The sequence below is a fragment of the Camarhynchus parvulus genome, chromosome 7, assembly GCF_901933205.1.
Source record: "Camarhynchus parvulus chromosome 7, STF_HiC, whole genome shotgun sequence".
Lineage (NCBI taxonomy): Eukaryota > Metazoa > Chordata > Aves > Passeriformes > Thraupidae > Camarhynchus > Camarhynchus parvulus.
In genome coordinates this window covers 23,687,007-23,705,129 of record NC_044577.1, presented here as the reverse complement: position 1 = coordinate 23,705,129, position 18,123 = coordinate 23,687,007, and the positions used below count along the sequence as shown (strand labels likewise).

Below are 18,123 nucleotides of genomic sequence, written 5' to 3'. Positions count from 1 at the left end.
GCCGAGTGACGCGCGGCCCCGCCCGCCCGGGGCTCGGCGCCGGGGACGGCGGAGCGGTGCCGGCGGCGGTGGCGGCGGTGGCGGCGGTGGCGGCGGTGCCAGGGTCCTGCGGCGCGGCGCAGCGCGGCACCGCGGGCGGCAGGTAAGGCAAGGGGAGCGGCTGTTCGCTGTCGGTATCGCCCGCATCCCGCCCCGCGGGGCAGACACCGCTCAGCGCCCGGGAGGGGTCGGTGCCTCCGGTGGCGCCGCGCGGTCGCCGCTGCAGCCCCGCAGTGAGCGCCCACCTGCCCGCAACCGCGGGCTCATCCGCTTGCAAGGGACGGGGTCGCCGTGGTTTTCTATTCCGCTTCGGGTCACCTTCCCTTGGACGCGGGCAGGCACCCTGAGGAGCAGCGGGAGCGGAGCCGCATCGGGAGCAGCCGGGGGGAAGCCCGGAGGCTGTCACGGGCAGGAGAAGATGCTGGTGTGCGCCTGCCACGGACCCGCGGGCGGGCGGTCCTCTCTCCGGGCATGGACTTTGTAGGGAAGAGGCCGTGAAGGCTGAGGTGACAGCGTTCAGCATGTCCCCACTAGAGTCATTTTGGGCTCAATTGCCTTTGTGGTGGTGGTGTCCATCCCCCATCTCCCGGCCCCCTTAAAATGGCCCTAACTAAGCTCAGTGTTAAGTGCTCAGAGGACAGGCAGCATTATTTTCTTTTCTGTCCCACAGTGAAGTGACAGAGCATCTTTGTCCGTTGCAGGTGATTTTAACCAGCGCTGATGTGCCCAGCAGCATGTGTGTGCATGTTCAGTGTCTTTCCAGGCATCTCCTCTGTCCTTTTCAATAGAAGAGATGTTTGAAAGTATGTCTCAGTTTTGTCTTGTTATTTTTGCCTTAGGAGAGTTGGCTAATGTGAGAAGAGAGTGAGGTTTTGGTTTTTTTTTTTTTTTTAAACATATAAGTGGGAGAATCATTGAGTCAGTTTTGAGATTCTCATTTGTGAAACAAATTTATTTACTTTTCCAAAAGCATGTTTTAAGGTTTAATACTTTAAACTGGGGACAATTTTAGGATGTGTTTATCCTGTAGTTCAGTGTGTTTCAATGGAAGCTGTATACCCTCCTTTTAAGTGGATGGGAGGGGAGGCATGGAGAAGTTAACTGGGTGTCCAGATTCATTCACCTGAAATGAAAGGGTGACAAGACAGGGGTGCTTTTCTGCATGGTGACTTAGGCCAATAAGGCAACTGTTAGACAAAATTGCCCTTTTGGGGTGGGTCAGTGTTTGCAGAATACATAAGTATTGAAATCATTCCACTTTCTGGGGACAAAACGTAAAGCACTGTGAGTGACACTGCAAAAATTTTTTTTCTTCCCTTTAATTATCTTTCACAATCTGAGACTTCACAGATTCCCATTAACTGTCTCTGGCTGCCCTACATATCTTAGGCAGGCCGTATCAGAGCAATCATTAATTAATCCCAGGGAGAAGCACTCATCTGTGCTAGTGAATTAGATCTTCATATTCCAGCCTGCCTGCCATCCCAACTGAGTTGCATGGCTCCAAGGAAAATCCAGTGGGCCTTTCTACTCATGTGACCTCCTTGATTTCAGTGTTCTTCCTAGAGAGCACTATCAAAGAATTTTTCTTCCCTATCAGGATATATTGCTTGGTTTCTGGAATTTCCCCATAGCCATGGAAATGCCATAAATAAGGGGCTGAACCCATGAGTAAGGGTTCTGTGAGTGATGGATGGGAGGAGAAAGGAGAAAGGCATCAAGACTGTAGAGGAAGGAGGAGGGAAAAGGAGGCATCCATTCCTTGGCATTCAGTGGAGGGTAGCCCCTTCTGGTACAAAATGTATTCACAAAAAATAGAGCTGGGATAACCGATGCTCACAGACATTTTCAGCAAAGCAGTGGCTTCTGTTCACTGTTGTGTGTGTTGCTTTTGAACCAAGAACTCAAACTGTACCTGTGTATGAATGGATTTGACCCCAGTTGTTGAAATTCAAAATTATTTAAGCTGAAAGGAAGAAAATCTTATTAACTAAAATCAATTTAAATCTCCTCGTATGCTTGTACTTTCTAAATCACAAAGGAATGTTACTTTTCTTTGGTTGATAGATAGCATTAAACACGTAGGTCTGTCACTGCACACAGACAGTGGTAAATTGAGTAAGCGTAAGGCTTTTGCATATTGATGTTACTCTATAAACTTAATGTTAAGATTCTGAAATTTTATGTGTTAGAAAATAGTGTCTGATTAGTCAGCTTATTTTTAATTTTTTTTCAGTATGTCAGCTTGAATTTGGAAGAAAATAAATCTGCATTTAAAGCCTTGGAGTCTTAATTTTTGGGTTTTTTTAAGTTAACCATCTGACTTTTTTGCCTTGGTATAAGTAGTGCTTAAAACATCAACCATTCAAAAGTCAAAATGACAAAAAATGGATTCAGTAGTTTTTTCCAGTTGTCAGCTCATTTGGAGTTGTAGGATTAGCATATGTCATTCTTGAACATCTACTTTTTTATTTACATATTGAAGAGAAAAAAAACTAGATTTCCTGGGTTTTTTTAGATTTCCTAGCTCCCAGATTGTGTCTTGGCTTTGAATGAAGTAGCTCAATTTATTGAGATGAATAGGAAACTCTGCGTTTTCAGAAAAGGCTACTTTTGTCCAAAGCTGTCATTGTGCTTTGCCAGCCCATGGCTCAGCTATTCAGCTGATGACACCTGCCAGTCCAGTACGCTGCCATGCTTTAAAAATCCTGGCACTGATATCTACTGCCTTGAGAATTCCTTATGGCATGCTATCCTTCAGGGTGTCTGTGCCCTCCTATAGCTCAGAATCCACGTTGGCAAGGGGAAAGGTCTCAAGAGTAGTTAAGTACCAACCTGATGCGAGAGAAGAAGTGGCTCCAAACAGGAGAGAAATCTCCACAGGATCCAAACCCTGTGAGAGGTATGCCTGGGATCAGCAGTCGCACAAGGAGGTGAGGGCAGAGGAGATTTAATGGAAACCATCTTAGTGCCAGAAATAAGATTTTAAGGTTAGAGACAGCTTCTCATAGAGGATTTCTGCTGGTTAGCCTTCCGAAAAATGCAGGCTTGCACTCCAGTAGCCTCTGCTTTCCCAGACCCCACTCTTATTGGTACTCCAGGCTCATATTTTTCTTCTCCTGGGACAGTAAAAACCACACAAAGTGTAACAACAATAATTTCTTCTCTCCCATTACAAGAAATACTTGGATTGAGCCAAAACCAAATGAAAGCTGGCGTGAGTTTGTGTCGTTACCTCTCTAGACCTTTCCATGGAATTATGCAATTCCTCTTTGGAAATCCCTGCAACTTTCTCCTCCTGTCTGTACATTCTCTCCTGAGGCTGCTTTTCCTTTCATCATCTCTTAACAGCAAGTGAGAGCCTTTCTGTTTAGTGGCTTCTGGTTTCCATATCACAACAGCCTCCTGGTCAGCCCCAGCTGATGTTCAGGCTTTCTGGTCAATTCATCTTTTTAGGGACTTCCTCTCTGGAAAGGCACTTTACTCTCAGCTATGTCTTGGGGGATTTCAGTCTAATTAGAAAATAATCAGGATTTTACGATCGTTTATCATTATCCCTAGCAATTTCATTCCAGTGATTAAAAAAAAAAAAAACCAAAAAGGAGATACCAAGACAGACATCCCACTCAAAGCAGAGTTCACAGTGGTGCAAGATATAGAATATCAGCATCAAACAGTTTGAAACAGGTTCGTAGAAAGATTTTCTAAACGATTACACACCCTGCTAATACCATACTAATGATACTGAAGCATTCACTTGTCTGCAATTCAAAGTGCTGCATTTTTAATATCCTGGCATCACAGGTCTCTATCTGCACTTGTATCCAATCACAACTCCCCTGAGCCAAGTAATTCCTGCTGCTGGAGATACTGTCTAAATATCCTAGATTGTATTTACTGTGCAATGCATTAAACAATCCTGAATCACTCCCAGGGGAATATTCTAGTTCACTCTCTGTGCAGTTGTGCTCTCCAGCAACTCCTGGGCTTCAGCCAGGTGTTACTCAGAGAAAGCTCTGATTTGAAGCCCCCAAATATCTTGCCTAAAGAAGAACCACAGGATGTGTGTATGTAGCTTGTTGTTGGTATTTTCAGATAATGCTTTCCAGACTGGATTTACAATTGACTGGATTTTCCATTAGGCTGTATGGCTGCAACTGCTTCCTCTCTAATTGCAGGTATTTCAATGTGTGGTTTCTCCTCATTTTGTCAGAGTAAAGCACTGACTGGGGTGCTTGACCTTGCCAGCACAGAGCAGGGTAGGAAAGGGGACTGAGACTGTCAGGGATCTTCTGAGTAGGAAGGAAGGAAAAAAAGCCTGAGGTGTTAACCAGTCTTCTTGCTTCTAGTTATTGTAAAGGTCAGAAAAGAGCCCAGTATGCATTGAAACCCTCTCTTGAGAGGACTGTGTGATGGAGGTCTTGGAGCTCTTCACTGGCATTCCCTGCAGTCAGGTCTGTAGCAGAAGTCCTGTGTTAGCACAGGTGCTTCACACCCACCACTGGTGTTTCATGGCTTTGGAGCAGCTCCCAGTGCCTCTTACTTGCACGTGTGTGTGTATATGCTGTGTAGAAGGTGTTTTCTCTGCACTCTGGTTTGTGTATGCAGCAAGTTCTAGTGTATCTTCCAAACCCAGTGAAGGACAAATTGGGCCTTATACCAATAAAAATAGATGCTACACTTGTTCCCAGCCTGAAGGCACTGCTGTGGAGGCAGGATGTTTGACTAAAGTTAGTGGGATTGACTTTGTTCAGATGTTCCTATGGCACAGTGTGACCTGGGAGATGGGGTAGGGATTGCAATGAGCACCTGCTGTTTCGAGGCGCAGGATGGGCTGTTTTGGCAAGTCCAGAAGTGAGGGGTAGAGCAGGGCAGCAGAGAAAGCATGCCTCTACAGTTGAAATCTAATTTTTCTTAAAAATTTTGAGATTTTGGTCGAGTTTATTCAAGACTCATATCTAAAAGCTTGGTTTGCTTTGAAGATTTCAAACCTTCCATTTCCAAATCAGGCTCTTTTTAAAACCTTGGTTCTCTTTAAAGGCTAATGTGCCTATGCCATTCCTTGACATCTTTTAGCATAGTGAAATAAACATAATGAAACAGATATCATCCATGTGGAGGCAGTGGGAAGCTTTGTCTTTTATCACAATTTCTCTTTCTTCTAGCAGTCTGATCAAATAAGTGGCAAGATGAGGGCAAGATAACATTTCAAGCTTTTGCTCCAAAAAAAGGTAGACTAGTACAGTTGGGGGATTTTTTAAAAGATGGTATGCAAGAAAATTGATTGGGCATTCCATTTAATATAAAATAAAAATGCTCAGCTATTCTTGTATGCTGTCTTCCAGTCTTCAGTAATAAATGATCTGCACAGCAGTTATTGTTCTGTGACATTTGGAAAAGTTATGGAACAGCAAAGGAAAGTAAAAAGAACTGATTCATAAAACAGATACTCTGCAAAATGTCCTTGACTTTTAAAGATATCCTTGGAAAATGTCATTCAGAAACAATAGTGATACTACGGAATGTATCTCTCCACTACTTTTTTTTTTTGGTGTTTTGTCTGTAGCTGTAGAATGCTGTCAGCGAGCACTTGGTGTCTTGTGGAAGAATGGAAGGCAGAGCAAAGGTTCTGAGGCACCCAGCATGGCCCCAGGAGCCAGGAAGCCCTTAATCCACACCCAAGCAAGTCCACTCTTGCTGCAGCTGCAGTGATGGTCAACAGCTGAGCTGGCCACAGCAGGTTTGGCTCATGGTGTGGTGCAGGGCTGGCCCTAATGGCACCTGCCAACAGGCAGGAGCTGTGTGCCTGTGGTAAACTGGAGGGACTGGGCAAACTTGGGTCTGTCAGTGCTTGCCCCCAGAAATCATGTTGCTTGCCTATGCCTCCCTTTGCTTTTAGCTTGAGCTTTCAGCACCCTCTGCTCCTGAGGGGAAGGCATGGAGCGTGGAGGGCTCCACTAGTAAACACCTGTAAAGTTTTTGGTGACTTCGGTCATCTTACTGTGTTATCCCCAATGCTCAGGTGCTCAGTGCTGTCCTCTGCTTGTGGCAGTCCAGCTTAAAGTATGCTCCTGCTTGGAATCATGCCCAGAGTATGATCATTTCTCTTGTTTGTCTTTCCAAGAAATGAAAGTGCTTGGAAGCCTCTGGATTAGGCTTCCAAGGGAGGGTGTGAACTTTGAATTTTGGTGTTTGCTTTCTTTTACCTTGCTGGGGTGGCAGAGGCAGATGTTTTCCTTTGTGTTTCTTGCTGTTGTTATACAGATACTTAATGCAGTCTGAAATCAGCTACTGTTAGGAGGGGTAGTTTTTCCCGCCTTCCTTAAGACATTCCTTCCTGTAGAAGGAGCTGCTTGGTGAAGAATCTGTATGGCTAAAAATAACATTTTATTCTTTTCAGTGAGATAAATCCCCCTGTCAAGCTCACCACAAGCTGCACAGACCCTGGTACTGATAGAGAGGAGTTGTTCTTGCCTCACTGTCCAATATGTCATTCATCACAGCCTTGAATATTTGCTAGTTTCAAGTAACTGTGCAATCTAGTTTGATCTATTTCACCATGAAATAAAGAGGAAACCGACATCCTCTGTTTTAGCAGGCGAGGACGCATATGTGAAAGATAATGTGGAGTCATTTAGGTATTTAAAACAGATCCAAAGCCCTACCATTTGGCCCTTTTCCTATATAAAGTGTGAATTAAATTTGCTTTCTTATATATGTCTTGTCACGTGTTTTTCTAGGGCCTGGGGGCTGCATGTTCTGCGTTAGACCAATGCATTTCATCATAACACAATTAGTTGGTGGCAGACAGATCTGTCCTGAACAGCTGGATGCATCTAATACCACCTATTTTTCACAGTTTGCCCCTGCAGTTACAGCAGATAACCCCTTTAAAAATACTAGGGATTGGAAATGATCCTTTGGGTAACATGCATGCTCAAAACCACACACATGCACATGCACAAAATCAGAGGCAGTGGTTGAGTGGAGATGGGATGGGGGATGCAGAGGTTATGGAGTAAAAGCAGCAAGCAAATGAAGATCTGTGGCTAGGAAGCTCTCTCAAGGTGTGTCTCTGGGGTAGATTTCCCTTCATCTCTTCCCCATCCTGCATAAATCACAGTGCTTCTAAAGCACAGGTTGTTTTTTTGTTTCTGCAGACAACCCCTGCATGATGTGAGTGAAGACACCGTGCCAGTTCTTCTTATGTGTTGTACATTTTATGTGACTATAAAAATAAAAATTTATTCTCCTTGCTGCTTACCATCTACATTTTTTCCTCTCATGTCTGCTCTGAGCAGTCATAAAAAGGTTACTTGTGTTGTAGCTGGGATTTTAGATCAAAGATTTTATTAGCTTGCAGGAAGGCTCTTCCTCCCTGTCTGCATTCAAACCAGATAATTTCTATTCTGTTAGCAGCAGGATCAAACCCTGAAAACCAATGGAAGAAGCTTCCTTTGACCTAAATGGTGCAAGGCCAAGCTTTTAGGCTCCTGTTTTGTGTGTCAAAGACTGTTACTGTCACAGGAAGCATAAGCAACCGTAGCTTTCCTGCATAGTAACAGAAGACTGTGCTTCTAAAAATTACTCTACAAAGTGCTTTTGCAGAGCAGCCTCCCCAGGGTTCTCCATCTGTTTTCATATGGAGATTAATAACAAATTGTTTGGCTAATAAACTGCTCCTTGCTGTCTCTGAAATGTGACCATTTCTTTTCCCTCCCTCCCATGGACAGTTAGATTCCTGTCTGCCCCTGTGCACCCACGTGGGGGGCATCGCTAGTATGAGATGCACAGCAATTGTTAATGTTTCAGCTCCATAGCAAGGCTTTTAAAGGGTGAAAATTTTGGTGTGTAGCTGAAGGAACTGGTGCTGTGGACAGCTGTGTAGTGCTGAGGGTTGGCCTTATTCTTAGAAGTGGTAAAGAAAAGGAAGAGAGGAAAATGAAGCTCTTTGTACACTACTGTGATTTCTGCAAGAGCCCATTTCTTGTTTGCAGCTACAGAGAAAATATTTCCAGGAAAAATGGGACTGAGGCTTGAACCTGTTCAACTCAGCAGCACTGCTGTGGGATGTAGGACTGATGGTGGTATTTTGAAGTGCTGTGTTCAGAAGTTCTGGACCAGCTGGCAGGGGATATTCTAGCTGCTTCATTGGGAAACCAATGAGAGAAAAATAAACATGTACTGTGAGAACAGACACAAGATCAGGAGGGATCTTTGTGATCTTCAATCTGACTGCTCCCTAATGCAAACCAGAGGACTTTCTCTCTTCTAGTCAAGGGTGACCAAAATTCTGCCAAGACACCCAGTCTAGATTTGGAAGTTTCCCGACAGTTTATCACCCAGTGATATACCAAGGGACACCTACCCACTTTGTTAAAACACCTACCTAACATCTGCCTTTTTACATCTTTCAGCTTTTTATCTTGCTGTATCCTCCTCTGCTGGGTCATAAGGATCTCCTACATGCTTTTGGTTTTGATGTAGGCAGACTGACATCAGATTTTACCTTCTTGTGCCTTAAAAAGAATAATCCGGGCTCCTTCACTTCCTTATCCCAAGGGCTTTGCCTCAGCCACAGCAACAGTGCTTCTTAGGGGCTTGTCCCCCGTTGCCTGTTCCCTCTCCTTTTATCAGCAGGAGGAAAAACTGAACTGCCATTCTCAGATTACCCTGCTGTGGAGGTGTTTCTAATCCTGGTGGTAACTCACAGAGGCAGTGGCTGCTATAGTGGGTTGGGAACATCAGACACAGCAAGATAACCTGGGGATCATGGGCATCTTCTGGTCATTAATCAGCATTCTGCCTGTGTGGTGAGCACAAGAACAGGACACAGATTGCCAGTGCCTGTCTATGAGAGATTCAGGAGGGATATCACCTTGCTCCCTTCACAGTCAAAGCTGACATAGTCCTGTGGGCTTTGGCATCACACTGAGAACTGACATTAGTTTATCATCCACTGTGAGTTTAAGCAAGGCCACAGCTGGATTAACTTTAGGGAAAAAAAATAGCCCAACTGAAAATATTTGCCTGTAGCTTTGTGTTATTTTTAAATGTTGCTTGTAAGTCATCCCCTTCTCAAGTCAGTAGGGACTGAACATGGAACTACAGCCAGGAACTTTGGGAATCTAATCAACTTCTGTGTCTCCAGACTTTTAGTAGATTATTCCAAAAGTGATGCCTTTGGTTTCTCTGTTTCCAGGCCTGTTTTCCTCACTTTCGGAAGCAGATTCTTACTGTTGTCTCAGGGGCTTATTAGGCTCAGTCACGTAATTTCAAGGTTTTATAGCTACAAAACATGAAGTTTTACAGCTTATTTTCAGAGAAAAATGTTAGAGTCTATTGTACTTCCTGAATGAATTAACTACAAAGAGTGAGTTTATTCCATTGCATAAATTAATTCCATTTACCCCTAATGGCATTAAAACAAAACAAAAGAAAGCCAACAAACAAAAGCTTACATGAATTTCTGTTTTCCACCGTGTCTGCTAATTTAGACATACATATTTTATGGCAGGTGTGATGGCAATCTAAACAGACTCTTTCTAGCCATGCACAGAGCTAAAAGTATTGTCTGCCCAGTAATTTAGAAGTAGTCTGGCTTCTGGGGTACACTGAATCCTGATGGGGTTTTAAGTCCATTTAATGTGTCTTCTGATCACCAGGGAAGATTTATTTTCTCTAATGCACAAAAATAATCTGAATTGTTGAATTCTTCAGAGCTCCTTAGAGCCAAATGGGCACAGTCTTAGGTGTTAAAGTGATACAAGTTTTGTGTGGGTGTGGTGTGTTTAAGTGTGAGCGTACCAGGCATAAATAGTTGATCTAAAGTTCTGCACAAAATTTCAAAACAGACCAGCAAAATCTTAGATCTGTAGGAAGACTAGGACCATACTGCCAAATTTCAAAATGCTTAACTTTTTTCTGTCATCCATTCAAGCAAAACTATTTCCCCAGCATTATGTAGTCTGTAAACTATGATACTTGTGTTTCTTAGTTTCCTGTTAAAGGAAAGACTCAGTTACTAGGTAGAAGCTTAACTACTGGTCAGTTGCATTTTTTTAAATACAAATGTTCACATAAATGTTCAACAGAGCTCTTCAGTGTTGTTAAAATGTTATTCATTGTATTCAGATTTGTACCTAAATGCTTCATGAATACTTGGCACAGTCACTTTCCTTAAATGTTATGAAATCTGAGAACCATTAATCCTTTTTCCATATTCATGGAGCAGGATTTGCCTGCCTCGATGCATGTTTAATTATGTGGTTTTTACTTAGGCAGCTTTCCCATGGATGATAGTTTCACTTGATATCGCTGTTAACTTTGCTTGAATGAGGAGCAAAAATTGAGTTGTGCTAAAAAGATTGGTGAACACTTGTGTTGTTTTCTCTGCACAATCAGAAGAATTTGTTGTGTTTTCCAATTCCCTCTACAGCAAAGTCATCTTAAAAATAATTTTGCTTTAAATCCACTGTATATTCTGCATTTTAAAAGAATGGCAACACTACATATTGCTAAATTGTTTAAGTTTGAATCATCACTCATTTTAACATAATTTGATTAATTTTTGTAATATCCTTGCAGAGGGGAGTAAATCATTAGAAGCTCAAAATGAGAAAGGGTGGCACCAATATAACTGTTGTAATGCTGGACAAGCACAGTGCTCCTGTTGCAGTTGTCTCTAGGCCAGCCCCTTAAATTGGTCAACTTCTTTTTCATCTATGGTTTCAATCCTTTATTCTGATGCCTTTGGGCCAAAACAATTGTCTTCTGTTGCTTTCAGCATTGCAGAGGAATGTTAAATTCATCCAGTAAGCTGGGTAGGTTTAATTCCTTCTTATAAATGTTAATACTCTTTCCAGTAGCTTTGGTTTGTTATAGTGAAAACTGGACCCTAAGAATCCAGATAGATTAGACACCACAAAACATGTAGCCATGTAAGAGAATTGATTTTCAAGACAGTAATAGAGATCTTCAGATGACATTTAAACCAGTTGGAAGTAACTCTTTTGAGGCAAATTCTGCCAATTTTTTCTACTTGGTAAGATGAAGACACTTTTTCAGCCTTCTCTCTCATTTTAGGCTTGGAATGGAGTGCATAGTTTGGATACCAGCAGTGGGACATCTTACCAGAACAAAGCATTGATGGGACCATTGTTAATCAATGACTTCTAAGTGCAGGATTGGTGCTGTTGGATTGGAAACAGGTGCTACAAGATGCCAGGTGAGGTGACTGAGAGCAGCAGTGGGATGGAGGAGACTGTGCAGAAAGACAGCAAGTCTGGAGGCCAGAGCCCTCACTGTGGCACAATGAGAAGGGCTGTGGCAACCACTGTCACCTTTGATGGGGAAGCCACTATGGACCGCAGGAAAAAGAAGAAGAAAGAGTCCCGGCCCGAGTCAATAATTGTGTATCGGTCCGAGCATGACAATAAGGTGGAAGAAGAACAGGCGGATGAAGAAGGAGGGGAGAAGAGCTCTGAGGAAGGCTCCAAGTTCCTGGGTCAGTCTATGACAGATGGTATGTAATCCTGAGAACACTCACTTCACATAAGCTTTTTTGATGCCATCATGCTCTAAGGTCAAATGGAAGTGACTGTGGGACCAACCCTCTCCAAGACTGCAGGCAAGGAGAGCTTGAGTTCATACATGAAAATGCTCGGAAACAGAAAGCATTCCAGGCTGATTTGGGATGTCACCTGCAGTTATTTGCAAACTTTGGTTATTGCTACAGTCTTAGTTTTAAATGTATGTGCTGGTTGGGGTTGATGTGCTGGTTGCAGTGCTATGCATGCATTAAGCCAATGATGTCATTCTGAGCCGTGATCAAACCGCTGTCCATGCCTGAACAACTGCCTGTTAAGTGAAAGGATGGAAGCAGATGGAGTTAGTGGCTCTACCTTAGACAGGGAATTTAACTCATTATATAGGATTTACTGTTGCCTTCTGTCTGCATGCACTCAGCATGGCTTCCTCTAGAAGGGTGATTATTTGGCAAGGTCATCATGGGGCATCTTAGAGTCACTTTCACTTCTGCTATCTGTCCTGGGTACCCTTGCAGGGAAGAAGTGTGGAAGGCAGGTCCTGTGGCTAAATACTCCTGTGAGTCAGCAGTGCAGGCTGAGAGGGGGTCTACCAGATACACCAGCTGCCCCCATGATCCCAGACTCTAGCATTACTTGCCTGCTGCCTTCCTACTTTTGTGCAGCACTTCAAGCTGCTCAGCCTCTTTTTAAGAGTTTCTGAAGACTTCTTCCAAGCTAGTCAGAATTAAGACCAGGACGAAATATGCTGTAGCCCCAAAGAGGAGTTTATGGCCAGTACTACTGCATGGCCCATCCTATACCAATGTCACTTGAAAGCTAAAGCAGTCCCTTTGTAACTTTAACACATATACCAGCACTGTCCAGTTTGGTGCCTCTACTGATCTCTTAAAATGCAAATATAATTTTATGACAGTTTGTAAAGTTTTTCTAAACTTCAAAAATTAATTTGGATTGAGCTACAATGCAAATATTAAGTGAAATATTAGCTATTCAGGTATAATTCCATGTGTGGATGTGCTTATTCCAAAACAAGAGTCTCAGTGATATTTATCTAATTAATCCCAAGTGTCTATGCTGTTCGGGAATAAATCCATGAAGTAAACAGAGAAAATATGTATACCATTTTCAATTGAGTTACTCTGTCTCATTCTCTCTCATTCTCCTATACTCTTGCAGCACTTTCCCTTCACATATTTTCCCTAGTGGAGATACTGGAGTTTTCTCCCTTGTGATTTCTATCATTTGGAATTCTTGTCTTTTTCCTCATTATCTCTTCTTCCATTTTCTTCTGTGGTAATTTTCTTCACACTGCTTTGCTTCTTGTCTTCCATATTTTTTAATCTGATTTTAAATGTAACTCCATATGCACTATCTAATTGTCTTTGGGGTCTTTGAAGATTTACACAAAATACTTTGTACAGAGAATAAATCTGATGTAGATGAGTTTATCTGTGTTGTAGGTGTCTGGAACATGCCTTTAGACAGCCGCTATGTCACCTTGACTGGAACAATCACCAGGGGAAAGAAGAAGGGTCAGATGGTGGACATCCACGTCACCCTAACAGATAAAGAGCTGCAGGAACTGGCTAAGTCAAAGGAACCTCCTAAAGAAGATGTACCTGAGAAGAAGAAGAAATGTGATGTTGGATTAGACAGAGGACCTCACATTGTCCTCTGGACCATCATCTGCCTCCCCATCATTTTTGTAGTGTCCTTCGTGGTTTCATTCTACTATGGAACCATTACATGGTACAACATCTTCTTGGTGTACAATGAAGAGAGGACCTTCTGGCACAAAATCACCTTTTGTCCCTTTTTGATTATCTCCTACCCAATTATAATTATGGTTGTTTCTTTCTCCCTAGGCCTGTATTCAGCTGTAGCCCAGGTAGCATGGTCCTTTGGGTACTGGTGGCACGCTGTCAGGGATATGGAGAAAGGATTCTGTGGCTGGCTCTGCAGCAAGCTGGGCTTGGAAGATTGTTCTCCATACAGCATTGTCGAGCTGCTTGATTCTGACAATATCTCAGGTAGTCTCTCTGGCAAGAGCTCTGCACAGGGGGTTGAGACCTCAGCAGTCTGAGCCTTTGTCCTGGATGACTATTTTGGTCATACACCAGTGTTCTCACCTAGAAAATAACACACTGATTTTTTTTAAAAAAATACGCATATATTTAAACACAAACTTAATGAATAAAACATTGGGCTGAGAGTCCTCTTTAAATGTCACAGAATGCAAGAATGCTAGCTTCACATGCTCTGGGTGGGGAGGTGCATGGCTTTCCAAGGATTTGTCATGTGTTGTAGCTAATTACAGCTTCTGGGAGTTGCAAGAAAATCTAGGTCTGCAGGGCTCTGGCTGTTTGTGGAGTAGCAGAGACATATTATGAAAACTCCACTTCTGTCAAGGTAGACTTTATTTTTCAGCAATAGGAAATAATACTGACCTATGACAGAGTGAAAAGAAGTCTCTGCTCAGGGGATGAAGTTCAAGAGATAGGAACCCATTCAGAGGTGAAGGCTAAATTGCAAAATGTGTGATGTTCCTGCAGTTTTCTTAGAAAGGGTCCTTTCCCAGTCCTTCCAACAAGAGCAGCTAACTTAGGCAGGCTGACTGTTTAGACACTGTCAGAGTCCAGCATCACAGACCACTGGAATAGTGGGAGAGGACTGCATAGCTGCTAACGAAGGCAAGTGAGTTCTACACTGACCTGAAACAGCCCCATCACACAATGGAAGAGCAGAGCTTGCTTTGTAATGTGGTGTGTGGGGACCTGATGGGGCTGTCACCAAGAACCCTCAAGTGGCTGCAGGTGCTCAGATAGGTGCTTGGAACACATCTGCAGTGGATCTCTTGGTATGTGCACTGCTAGGGAGGAACGATCTACGGGACTCATACACAGTGTGCAGTGCAAACAGTTATATTATAGGGAGGAAACACCTGCTCTAAGAAGGTGCCCACCCCTAAGGAGGGGGCAATCCATTTATATCTCACTGCAATGCAGGTGTGAACTTGCAGCACCTGGATTTAGGGAGGTGGAGTTGAAGGCACTTAGGATGCAAAGGGCTCTGAAACAAGTTATTCTGGTTTTCAAGTTGCTCTTATGGAAGAGCTGTTGGACCTCCCCTTTCAGAATGGGGGAGTCCAGAAGTTCGTGTCTATCCGTGCCTCTGGAAATCTGTGTCGCCTTCCTCACCTCATCCCTCTTCCTGTTTAATTATGTGGAAGAGCAATGGATCATACATCCTCCTCCCCTCATGTCTCATTTTTGTAATGGGTTTCCCTCCTTTTTGGATTTTTCATGGCATCATAGTAGGCTTCCTGACCAGGCTGAGGTGGCCACCATAGGCTGGAGAAATTTTAATTGTCTCTTAAAAAAATTACTACCAGAAAAGTTTTTTATCCTCCATCATCTATTGGGGTTTTGGCCTAAGAAGGCGATGAGCAAAATAAAACAGAAGTGTAGCAGATTCTAATGGGGACTGAGTAACATATCTGAAACATAGTTAATTTTCTCAGTGCTCCACTGCTGGTGCTGCTGGAAAGTCTGTGAGGCCCAAGCCACAGGAGCCCACCATTTGCTTGCATGTAGGTAGGTAAGTGTGACATGCAGTCTGTCTGCTGCACAGTCACTCCTGTCTCTGTATGTGTCTCACTTCCCCAGTCTCCCTATCGGGGGGAGGGAACTGCTGCTCTACTTTTAGGATGGTAAAAAGAAACCATTCAGAAGCTGGATTTCACAGATACTAATGCTTTGTGTTGCATTTTAAGGTTGAGCTCAAGACTACACTGACCGTCCTGGTTAGAGCATCTGGGAACTGGTGATGTGTAAACTAGTCCATCTGATCCTGTAGTCCTGACACTGAGAAATAAGTAGTTCCTGCTGCATCCTTGGTCCCTGGGAGGTCAAAGGAGCCTCTCAGCACTGGTTGAAGGCTCAACAGTAAATAATGCACAAGCCAAATATCAAGAGCAGTCTTGGCCCCACACTTAACTGGGAAAGAGTGGTGCTCCCTGGGCACAAGTTGAGCCAGGTTGTGTTTGTTGCTTCCCACTATAATTTTTTACTGGTGAAATATTTCAAAGCAATTACCAACTTCCAGAAAAAAAAATAAAATAGACCCCAGTCTGTGAGAAAACATCAGGTAGTTTAGTAGGATTCAAAGAGGCTGACATATGCCTGGGACTGGTTCAAGCAGTGGAATGCCTTTCACAGGCCTGTTCCAGTCAGGCAGACTGATATGCCTCTGAATTAATGGAGATGCTGAGGATAAGCCATGCCAGTGCTGGCAGTCTGTAGTGACCCAGAGCAGCCACACTCCACATGGAAATTGCAGGCTCCCACATGGCTGGAGGATGGGAATAAGTGATGCTTAACAAGCATTAAGGAAAAAGAAGGTTCACTGACAAGTGTTCTCACGCTTTGCCTAAAGGGACACTGCTGGCATGAAAGGGGTGGATTGTGTATCTTGGCCCCAACATGCAGCAGACAAGCTTGGGGAAAGGATGGCTGGCAAGTGTGCATTGCTGCAGAGGGAGAAACCCAATTCAGCTGTCACTGCCATACAGCAGCTGTTCAAGGCTGGGGTCAGTAGCACAAAGAGCCTTCAGCTTACAGAGGGCTCAAATGATAAATACCAGCTCATTACAGAATACATCCATGTGAAATGTCTGCTGAGCTGCAGGATTTGCTTTCAGGATTGCTAACAGCCCTCTGGAGTGGAGACAAAACCAAATCTGTGCCTCTTACTGCTATATAGACACAAAGGAGCATCAGAGGAGTCGTAGTACCCTCCCTCTGCAGTGCAGCTGTGCTTCTGGGTTTGGAGGTCACATTTTGGGCGATATGCTGGGACAATCCATCATGTGTTTTCTACTTCTTTACACTTAACTAAGCTTTCATTGGCTCCAGCTAAATTCAAGACATTCTGTCATTGATTTTGGTGGGGGCTATTTAAGCTTGGGGTTAGTTCTGGTGCTTGGGGTTAGTTTTGGTGCTATTTGTAAAAGTTTAATTCAGACTTTTCTCTTAAGCAACTGGATATCTTTCTCTCTTGCCCATTGTCCTCTGTAGCAGTTTGCCTGTTGCAAAATATATAATAACTATCAATTGTTGTAATAGAAAAAAGCACAAGTTTTTGTCTTGTCCTACCCTGCTTTCAGAATCAAGTAATTTCTGCTTATGTGCCACTGTCAGACCGCAGGGAATTCCAGTTATTCTGATTGTTGAGTGTGTTTCTGGCTGCTCTAGTCTCGATGGTTTTTAATTAAAGATACTGTTTGCTGATTGTTATTTTTAATTGCATTCCCTTTTCCCATCCTTGCTGGCCTGGGTGGAGAATAAAGATGTATGTGGCTTTACAGGAGTGTTGCTCTCATGCTTCTGTTTTACTTTGTGTTAAAAACAGTGCTGTGGGATGGACAGTCATTCTATGCTGATAATTGATTAGAATTCCTTGTGTTAAATCCACTTTAAAGTGTGTCTGAAATGGGTCCAAGTTCTATCCCTTGTTAAACAGTGCCTATCCAGAATTGTCATATATCTCTGGGGCCTGGGTTCTTTATTTTTACTTCATAGCCCACAAATGAAACTTCTGATTTAATTTTACTCATTGGGTGTCTGTTTAGCCACTAGGATCTATAGTGGGGAACACACTTCCATACCAAAACAGAAAGTACTTTTAACTCTTCAAACATGGTTTGTGCGTCTGCGACTTGGAGCTGCTATTTAAATCTGTACTGGGAAGATTTCTAACAACCCTTGGGTACTTCAGGCATAACTTTGATAAGTCAAAGGAGAATCCACCAGCACAGTTCTTCAAGGTGTCTAAATATTAAATTACACCTTTGGATCTCTCACAGATAGTCTTGTTACAGCCCTACCCTCCTGCTGGTGCAGGGAAAACACTTATTTAAAATCTTCTTTCTTCTAAGAAGGAGAGATGGATCTTCAGAAAACCCAAACAAAATTCCTAGCTGAGGGCTAGCACAGCTTCAGTAAAACAGCTCTTTGAGCCAAAAAGCTACCTGTAGGAAATTCCCTCAAACTGGAAGTGCAACAGCTGGAAATAGCAGGAAGGTGCTTTTGGTTTGATGCTTGCTGCAAACACAGCCAAGGGAACAGAATTCCTTATGGGGTACATGTATTTTGGGGACTCTCCACCACTTCACCCAGTGAAAAACATAACAAAGGACACTCAGCTTCCTGTGAGATGGAGATAGTGGGCCCAGAGAATTAGCTCATTAGCCTTTGCAGTTCTCACTTCTGAGGTGCAAGGTAATAATTTGATAAGATAATGGTATCAGTGAGAGACTCCTATGGAAGATCTTTGCATCAGGCAAAGCACACCTGTGTGACTGCCCCATATATCTCACCAGGGGAGAGGAGGTGCTAATTCTGCCTGCTGACTTACCCACCCCATTCAGTTTCTCTGAGGACTGAAACAATAACAGCATGAATGTGCTTTTATCCACTGTAAGTCCCTCGAATTCACCCTTCTAGTCCCTCCAGCCTGTGCTTTGAATCCGAAGGCC

At 43.4% G+C, this 18,123-nt stretch overlaps 1 protein-coding gene across 1 annotated transcript; it reads left to right on the top strand.

Annotated features, from left to right (window-relative positions):
* Window positions 1-81: 81 nt before the first annotated feature.
* On the top strand, window positions 82-16,950 carry TMEM169 (transmembrane protein 169). The gene is made up of 3 exons (XM_030952722.1): window positions 82-142; window positions 11,125-11,563; window positions 13,049-16,950. Exons 2-3 carry the CDS (start codon window positions 11,260-11,262, stop codon window positions 13,669-13,671), a joined length of 927 nt encoding a protein of 308 aa, XP_030808582.1. The 5' UTR covers window positions 82-142; window positions 11,125-11,259; the 3' UTR covers window positions 13,672-16,950.
* The last annotated feature ends 1,173 nt before the right edge of the window (window positions 16,951-18,123 follow it).